Genomic DNA, 10,060 nt, shown 5'->3' with positions numbered 1-10,060 from the left:
TACACACTGACGCAATCCCAACAAACAATCCTCTGTTCAACCCGCAAGAACCAGTCGTTGAGGGGGTATACACTGACGACGCAATCTGATCAACCCTAGAACACAACTATGATCCTTCTGAAACCCAGGAAGATCGACGAGGGACCCTACACACACGACGCCGTGCTACTCCGATGAAAACGCAACAACCAGAACCTAAGAAACCCAGTCGCAAGAAACCAGTCAAAGGCGTAGAAGAACAACCCAGAACCCGTGAGAAAGCAATCCAAAACGCAACCCTGAGATGTTGAAGATCTATGAACATACGAAAAAAGAACCTACACGTTCGAAGCCATGCTCCACCAGTGAAAACACAATAATCGGAACGTGAAAAACCCAGCCGCAAGAAGCCGTCAAACGCAGAAACCTTCGAACCTTGAGAGAAAACTCTCACACATGCCAGCTGGCAAGACTTTTCAAAATGGAATAGTTTGTTACAATTTATTGATTAATTTTTTTAGAACAATTGTTGATGTGATGTTCATGGTCAAATCATGACAGCTCACATTTTTTTTTAAAAAAAGTGACAAATAAAAAAAAATTATATATTATATTTGTTTTATAATCACACGTTACCCCACATTTCATCATTTCATTTTTCATCATCTTAAGCTATTCATCTCTCTCCCATGTTCATCTTCTTCTTTTTGTTCTTCTTTATTTTTTTTTTTGTTTACAAATCCATACAATTGTTTAAACTTGAGAGAGAGAGAGAGAGAGAGAGAGAGAGAGAGAGAGAGAGAGAGAGAGAGAGAGAGAGAGAGAGAGAGAGAGAGAGAGAGAGAGAGAGAGAGAGAGAGAGAGAGAGAGAGAGAGAGAGAGAGAGAGAGAGAGAGCCAATCCCGTGAGAATATCTTCAAGAAGAACATTACAGAGTAGACAACTCAAACTTTTTAAGTAAAAAAGATCTCTTTTTTCTTTATTTATTTTTTCTAAAACAACATAAACTTTACTGGGTTTTTGTTGTTTTTACAAATTATGTTTTTTTTTTCTTTTTTTGGGGTTATAGTTAGCTCTGGTTTTGTGAGTGGTTTGTATCGTTTGATGACTCTTATGATTTATTTTGTTATTGTTTTATTGTTGTTTTAATGTCGTTTTACTGTTGTTTTCTTTCATTTTTTTATATCATTTTTTTAAAATATTATTGTATTGCTCTATTTTTAATAGCAATAGGGAAATAATGAAATTCGTATGTAAGTTATTTCTTCAGTATCATATACTTCAATATATGTGCAATTTTCTTTTGTTGTTCCACTATTGTTTTTTAGTTGTTCTCCTTCTTTTTATTTTTTGTCTCTTCCTGTATGTTCTCTTATTGTGCCTCAGCTTCCCACATTTACTGCATTTGTTATGTTGTTTTTTTTTTTCCAGCCAACTTCCATCCTCTTGTTTTTTTGGTCTTCTAGATTTCACCACTTTAATGGAACTTAAGTCTATTACTGTCCATAATTCTTTCATTTTGGTTACCTCATATAAATATTTAGTGGTTGGATTAACATGTGTAATTTAAAACCAATATTTGTTAAACATACAAAACAATAGTGGAACAACCCAAAAACAACATTAGAAAAACCATGACAGCCCTAATATTAATGGTTTTAATGTTTCTGCTTCATCTCACCGGATTTAATGGTTGTTTTTCGGTTGTTCTGGTGTTATTGTGGTGGTTCTATCTGTGAATGTAGAAGATAGAGACCTCGTTTTTTATTTTCAGTGTTTACAGTATGAAAGAAAAAAAAAAGTCTCTAGGCAGTATAAAAGTTATTTTTGCCTTGTGGCAGTATGTTTGTAAAAATTGGGTCAAAATCTAGTATTTTTTGTAAGTTTCCCTATTATTATTACCCTTAATTAATTTTTTTGGAAAAAAATAAGAATAATTACATAAGGCACCATTTTTTGTAAAATATTTACATTTTTACGTTCAAAGAATGTTTTTTTTACATTTTTACAGTTTTCCAAAAAATAACATGAAAACAACATAAAATCAACAAGAAAGCTACATAAAAGTAACATGAAAATAACAGCAAAAAATAACATACAGATAACAAAAAATTAACAAGATTACAACATAAAAAGACCGTATTTTCTATAAATAAAATCAAAAAAATCGTAAAAATGTTTAAAATTCCGTGAAACCGTATTTTTGTAATTTTTTGGTATTATTTCACAAAAACATATGGGGATACGGACCCGAACCCGGATCCCATAATTCAGTTACCCGAACTCGGACCCCACAGTTCAGTTACCCGGACCCAGACCCGGACCCCATAATTCAGTTACCCGGACCCGCAACGGACATGAGGGAGGAAATATCCAAAGATTCACAGAGAATCACAAAAACTCAATTTTCCTTCTCCAACCTTCTTTCCTTTCCTGTATTCTTGTGTCACCAAACCAAGTTACGCAGTCGTTTACGCAGAGAACTTTTTCCATCCCACTACGCCTACCAAACTGTTCCACAATATTACATAGAAAAGACCCAAAATATTATTCTCATACCTCCATATTGGATTCATAGCATAGCACCACCAGCCGCCATGGATTCACTCTCTTCAGTCTTTCCTTCTTTAGTTCTACCCCCAAATAATTCCCTCTGTCCTCCGCAACGGCGCCAAATGGGTTTCTATATTTCTTGTCGTCTGCAGAATTGTCGCCGTCGTTCGTGTTCTCTCTCCCGTCCGCGCCTGAGCTCACCCGTGAAGCTCTCTAGGAGATCATGGAGCAGGCGAGCTTCTAGCAAATCAGACGGTGGTGGTGGAACCACTGATGACGACAAAGATGATAACGGTACGGAAGAGGTGGAGAGAGCGCTTCACCTAGACGGAGCCATTCCTGGGACTTCGGACGAGTTCGTGAAGCAGGTCTCGTCACGTGCCTACGATATGCGCCGACACCTCCAACAGACCTTCGATAGCAGCAGCTACGATGGTATATAATAATAATAATTATTACATATATATATATAATAGTATTTTTATAAACCTATTGATGCATTTTTTTCTTCAAGTTAATTATATGGTTGTACATACAACATGTTAGCTGATCGCTTGATTTTTTATTACTGTTATTGGGATTCAAAGAGTTTTTGGCTATATATCATATGTTGCTATTCATATCGAGGTGTCCAATTTGTTTATGATATAGTTACTCTGTTGCAAATGAACGATTTCAGAAATTTGGGGCTGTGGCCTTTTGCTTAAATTCTTTTGCTACTAAAGACTTCTGGCCTTGACAATTTTGTGTATGTGAAGTTTCGATTAATTGATTGTTACTTCAATTTTGGAGTTGGTTTTTTGCCACTATTTGCTATCTGGCCATCTGGGTGTTGTGCTATGAACTAGTATCATTATAAAAGGCTACAATTATATTTATTTATAGTTAATCCTATGAAGCATAGGGGTCCAATGGAAAACAAGTGGTTTAATAGTGTCTAATTAATTAATTAGTTCTGTCTTTTTTTTTTGATTAACTAATTAATTTGTTCTATCAAGAGACTATTTTTGTATTTTATTTTATTAATCGAATGTGTCTTAATCCTTATCATATGAGTAAAGATATTTTACACATTGCTCTTTTTTTAAAACAGTGGTAGATTCCAATCCATGGAGAGATCCTTCCAAGCCTGTATATGTATTAACCCAGAGAGAAAACCAATTGTGTACTATGAAAATAAGAATAAATCGCAGGTTTGATACGTTCTTATATCTGGAGTCCTACTCACAAGCATTAGTCCTTGCCTTTCTTAGAGATTTTGTCTTTTGACAGTGAAGTTGAGAAGGAACTCGGGATGTTGTTTTCAAAAGGAGGAAAACTGAGATCGGGAATTGGAAATCAGACTGAAAAATCAGAAAGCGGATCAAAGTTTCAAATGCTTGTAGAGGATGTTCGAGAAGGACTGCTTGTAAGTGTTTTCATGTATTAGTTAAAGACTTGGTCATTGTAGATTTTGTTTAGTTGGAGATTCATTAAATAAATTGGCTTTCTGTTGCCAAAAGTGGTTAATCAATTTTGCACTTTTTTTCAGTGTATTGTTGATTAACTTATGTTTGGAAGTTAAATTTTGACTAGAAAAGAAAACGTAAGGAAAATGTAAGAAAAATAAAGTGGAAAGAAAAAAAGTCAATTTTTTTATGTTCAATATGAAAATTTTTGTTGAATGAATTTTTTTTTCTATATAATTCTTTCCATATCAAACATAAGAAATTATTATTATTTTTATCATCCCCACTTTTTTCTCCTTACATTTTTCTTATACATTTCTTTTTACTCCAAAATCCAATATCCAAAACATAGCCCAAATTATTAAATAGAACTTTATGTCTATGTTAGATAATGATTATCGAGTATTCTGTAATTTGACATTGTATATACATTGGTATAAACTATATATAAAGTAACCTGTATATGTTATTTCGTAGAAAGTAGTACTATGTTATTCTTGACAATGTACCCATTCAGTAACCTGTAGCTTGTGACTAAACTTGAGCGTACGTATGTACGATTTTAAATATTCTTGCCCGATAAACATTATTTTTGAAAATATAAGATGCCAATTCTGTACTTTAACAAATTGGTATTCCCTTAAATTAATAATTGAAAACATTGCTATAAACAATCCTATTTCTTTTGATAATAAGAGCTAGATCATAATTTCTTGCCCTTCAAACTCTGACTAAATTCATTTGGTCCTGACAAGGTTTTTTGTTGGCGTTGTAGGTATTTGAAGATGAGAATGAAGCTGTAAAATACTGTGACTTACTGCAAGGAGGTGGAAAAGGTTGTGAAGGTGTTGCAGAAATCGAAGCATCATCGGTATGAAACACAGCAACCTCTAAAATCTTCATATGTGGATGATTATTAGTTCATTTCAATAATTCTTTGCATAATCTTGCAGGTATTCGATCTTGTCCGGAAAATGAAAGCTCTGGCTGTTCTTTTCCGAAGGGGACGAACACCTCCTCTTCCTCAAAGCCTTGAACTCAATCTAAAGGCTCGCAGGCGATCCCTGGAAGACCAAGAGGACTCGGTATGAATTCTTGCATTGCCAAGAAGATAAGTTATTCAGGGGAAAGGTTATAGTTGATGCTGCAATCTAATATATAATATATAACATTGTAAATAAGTATAAACTGTAACTCGAGAAAAGGGAGAATGAAAAAAAAAACCGTAACAGCTTAGTACTTTCAGCGATATGGTATCCAAATTTTACAGTCAACTATGAATCATACATGTTTTTATGTAAATTAGCCTCACACATGAAACTGAAACAATATGATTTTACCAACCTTGTTATTTACATTTTGTTGCAAGTTGGATTATCTGGCTTTAATTATGGGTTTATTTATACCATCTGAAATTTAAAAAAATAAAATTTATACAGCACCAATGTTAGAACATTTTAATTTCAGTTAATTTTTGAAAATTTACTTTTAATATTTTTGTTTACCAAAAAATTTAGCTTATAAAGTGGACAACGTTTAACCTTATCCCAAATAGGGTTGTGCCACCTGCATGTTGGGAATACTATCAGTGCCCAGGTGAGCATTAGTGAGCATTAGCGCCTACTTAGGTGGATGCTTAGATCACATTTTTAAGCTTCTCAACAATTACCACAAAAAATCATGAAAGACATGCCACAAACAAGTCCCAAGCTCCAAAACTAGTTTCAAAACCAAGACTTCACTTCACTGATGTCCAGGTTGACATCAAGTCTTCTTGGGCACACAATTACTTTGATAAAGACAACTTAATTACATACCGCTCCTATCATATACAATACTTTCACCAAGAGGTCCATCTACATCAACGATCCAAAACAAGATCGCTTGTACTGAATTATAGGCATTGGTAAATCGCACTAACAACTATTAATTAAAAATTCTCTAACTTTAATATGTTGCTTACTATTTCATTAATAACTCGAGATCTGTTCTCTGCACAATACTAGTCACAACTTCATAAATAAATAATAATTTTTTTGACATTTATATAAATTAATAATAAATAATTCAACATTCAAACTATTTATCCAGAAAATGAACCTGATGATATGGATATCAATGTTTGACATGCAACAAGAAAGAAAATATCTTAGAGTTGAGTAGTCCCAAGTCATAGTAGTCGACCTAGGAGGGGTCCCTAGCTCTGCGCCCAGGTTGACTCCAGAAACTACGAAACAGGCGTTTGGATCCTGTCAAATTGTTTCCAACTCACCATCTTTTAGTAACCTGAACCAAGAAGACAAGAAGAATCCTAGTCCAAGGCTTAGAGATTGAGAAGAGACAAAAAAACACCCCGAAGTCGACCCAGGTGCCTAGGTTTTTGACCATGGCTAGAAATTCATGACATTGGACATATTAGTTCTCAAGATCTTAAATGACTTACCTAATTGGTTTTTACCATAGCTAAAAATCCATGACATTTCTTAAATATTTTAAATTTCTTTGCATAAGGTAAATATCTAGAGTGATCGTCTATGAATTCGACGATATACTAATATCCACCCCTAAATTGCATATCCATATGTTGGAATACAGATGGACACACGTCCAAGTAGATATTGGTACATGTTCTCTTTATAGTGAATGATCTTGTCAAAACCACTATGAACAAGATGTAAATGTCGTAGATGTATTAGTGTCAATGTGGTCTTTTAATGTTTGTGATTTCTAGGTCTATGTTAGGTTGTTTTTAGTATTATTTTGAGTGTGTTTTTGATTTAGTTCTACTCTTGTTTGGAGCAATTTTATGCTTTTCATCTTTTATTTTTGCAGATTTAAAATAGAAGAAGATTAGAAAATATCAAACGAATAAGATGGAAAAAAGATAAAAAGATCTCACAAAAAGATGAACTACAAAATAGAGAAAATTGTGTAAAAAAAATAAAGTCAAAACTTCAAGCCTAAATTCGATTATGATCTGATCAGATTTTGGAGAAAGTCAAAACATAAAAGTTCTTGATCTCTCTTCTATCTTTCTGGAACATCAAATCGTCTAATTCCGAGCAATATCGAGAGAGTTATGGCCAAAATACTATCAGTCGACGCAGTAGAAAACTCACCGCCCCTTCTAATTTTAAACAGAATAGGTTTTTTCAGTGTTTTTATGTTTTTTTAATCATTTTTTGGCTAAAAAAGAAGTGGACTTCAATAGTGTTCAAGAGGTAATTCAGTAGGAAATCAGAAGCAATGTACGAATTTTTGAGAACAAAACCAATATTAGAGGCTTTCTCAATAGAGTTTTCAGCATTCTTTTCTTCTCTATTCTTAAATTAATATGTGTGAATTTGCTACAATGAACATGAGTAGCTAAACAGTTCATTAGGGTCTAGATGGAGATTGTTTGATATTAATTTTTGGTTTTAATATGATTTAATTTCCCCTCAATTTCTATGTATTCTATTTCATTCGTACTTAATTACTTTTAATTGCCTGATCACCAATTAAATGTTTATGATATTGATGCGAGATTTGAGAAGTGAGTGTCGATTATGCTATAGTGAAATAGAACTGAATTTGATATAGGACGAAAGTACCTATATGGTTTAGATAACTTATAGGATTTTTGTGTTTAATGCCTGTTACATATTTAATTTATCACGAGAGTAGAAAATTTGCATGTGATTGAAGTTTATATATATGAGAAGACTATAAATTACCTTGGTAAACCTGCTATTGCATAGAAATTGGTAATAGAATCATATTAAGCCATAATTAATAGACACAATTGAAATCGAAAGCCTTAACTTTTATTCATTGTTAATTTGCTTATTAATTTACTTGCTTCTTACTTTCACCGTGTTTATTGTTTCCTAGTTTTAAGTTTTCTCTTCAAATTTATTTAGCCAAATAGAAGTAAGAATTTAATTTTAACGTACTTAACTACAATCATCGTGGGATCGACCTCACTCTTTGTGAGTAATACTTGTTCAAACAATATGTATACTTGCGTGTTGCAAAATACCACAACAATCTAGTTACAACAAAGAGTTCTATAATAGTGCAAGTGTGTTTTGTTCACATAATATAAAACTCATATTTCATACATTTAACACACAGTTTGGATCCATTAAATGAAATAGATGTTTACAACTTGTGAAATTTATACCATAGTGTTAAGTATATTCTAGAAATTGTAATTAAATTTCTATTTAGAATCTAAAATTTAAAGTCAAAGACATAAATTTATACCAAATATTTAATGAGTAATTATTTAAGCTTGGACAACTACTATAATACTAATTCATCTCTATGTTCAAGTTTCCCTAAAAAACATCTGTAAAGAAGTACAAAATGGATTATAGAATCTGAATTAATAATTCAATCGAATTGTATTCTCTATAATACATGTTCATAGAACAAAATAATTGGTGTTAATACCCTATATTTGTTTGCATAGTACTTCTAAATGCTAGATATCAATTTCAGATCATTAGCAAACTAGCGAATGTTTAATTGATTTTTTAGTAGCATGGTAAGTAGGAGATTTTTTCTAAAATTTGAGGATTGTTATCATTACAAGATAGAATATTTAGAATATATTCATTCGTGCCACTCATTTTCTTATAAGAAAATAGAGCAAGATCATAAGCAGATGTTTATAAATTGTCTTATCCAATGATGTACTATCATAAGTAATTTCTTAATGAAAAATCTAATAGGAAATATCAAGAGCAATTTCAATTAAAGTAAGAATCCAATGATATCCCGTTTAGACGAGAGTCAAAGTTATTCTTATTTTATGAGTTTCTATTATTTCAACATTGTAAACACTAGTCTAAGCTGTCATTTATTGAGGACGAATCATTTAGATTTTGCACTTATAAAATACTTATTAGTTGAGATCTAACACTTTTTGATCATCTAACGGATGATCATCCTTTGGGGATGATCCCATTAAAAACAATCAACTAAGTGTTCAACAATAGAATTCAAAAAATGATATTACATAATTAATAACAGAAATCAAAGTTGGTTCAATATAAATTCATACACATTTTCTAGAATTGTAAACATTTATTAAGTAATGAAGATATAAAAAATATAAAACAAACATATCTCAAATATTTTTCAAGGTTTTTAACTAAATTCTTGTGACAGTCAGTAGTCCCGTGATCCGTAAGGGGAAATACCGGGTAAGTTGTGCAATCCCACATCGCCTGGGGAAGGTCTAATGTGATGATTCTGAGGCTGTGTAGGTATGGGACTACATAGTTGAAGAGAGCTTAAATGAATTGATTGGTACTACCTATATCAACAAGGTGCATCTTGTTTTTTCGGTAGCCCATCTCGAAAGAACTCCACAGTTAAGCGTGCTTGACATGGGGCAATTTCAGGATGGGTGACCTCCTGGGAAGTTTTCCCAGGAAGCGTGCGAGTGAGGACAAAGTACGCTGAAAACACTCGTGTTGGTCTGTAGGGTCAGTCATCAGTCCATAAAGCAGCCAGAGTGGCGTACTCGTGTATAAGAGCTATTAGTCCGTGGGTGTAAGGGCCCAATGGAGGCTTGAAGCGGGGACGTTACAAATGGTATCAGAGCCTGGACCCAGCCGGAAGTGTGGTCGACGAGGACGTCGAACCCCGTAAGGGGGGGTGATTGTGACAGTCAGTAGTCCCGTGATCCGTAAGGGGAAATACCGGGTAAGTTGTGCAATCCCACATCGCCTGGGGAAGGTCTAATGTGATGATTCTGAGGCTGTGTAGGTATGGGACTACATAGTTGAAGAGAGCTTAAATGGATTGATTGGTACTACCTATATCAACAAGGTGCATCTTGTTTTTCGGTAGCCCATCTCGAAAGAACTCCACAGTTAAGCGTGCTTGACATGGGGCAATTTCAGGATGGGTGACCTCCTGGGAAGTTTTCCCAGGAAGCGTGCGAGTGAGGACAAAGTACGCTGAAAACACTCGTGTTGGTCTGTAGGGTCAGTCATCAGTCCATAAAGCAGCCAGAGTGGCGTACTCGTGTATAAGAGCTATTAGTCCGTGGGTGTAAGGGCCCAATGGAGGCTTGAAGCGGGGAC

At 33.8% G+C, this 10,060-nt stretch overlaps 1 protein-coding gene across 1 annotated transcript; it reads left to right on the top strand.

Annotated features, from left to right (window-relative positions):
- Positions 1-2,321: 2,321 nt before the first annotated feature.
- Positions 2,322-5,368, top strand: LOC115701250 (uncharacterized). The gene is made up of 5 exons (XM_030628998.2): positions 2,322-2,967; positions 3,626-3,725; positions 3,805-3,940; positions 4,756-4,851; positions 4,934-5,368. Exons 1-5 carry the CDS (start codon positions 2,337-2,339, stop codon positions 5,069-5,071), a joined length of 1,101 nt encoding a protein of 366 aa, XP_030484858.2. The 5' UTR covers positions 2,322-2,336; the 3' UTR covers positions 5,072-5,368.
- Positions 5,369-10,060: the final 4,692 nt, after the last annotated feature.

Source organism: Cannabis sativa, chromosome 8 (genome assembly GCF_029168945.1).
Source record: "Cannabis sativa cultivar Pink pepper isolate KNU-18-1 chromosome 8, ASM2916894v1, whole genome shotgun sequence".
NCBI classification, from domain to species: domain Eukaryota; kingdom Viridiplantae; phylum Streptophyta; class Magnoliopsida; order Rosales; family Cannabaceae; genus Cannabis; species Cannabis sativa.
The sequence above is the reverse complement of the archived record's forward strand: the minus strand, read 5'-3'. Positions and strand labels throughout refer to the sequence as shown.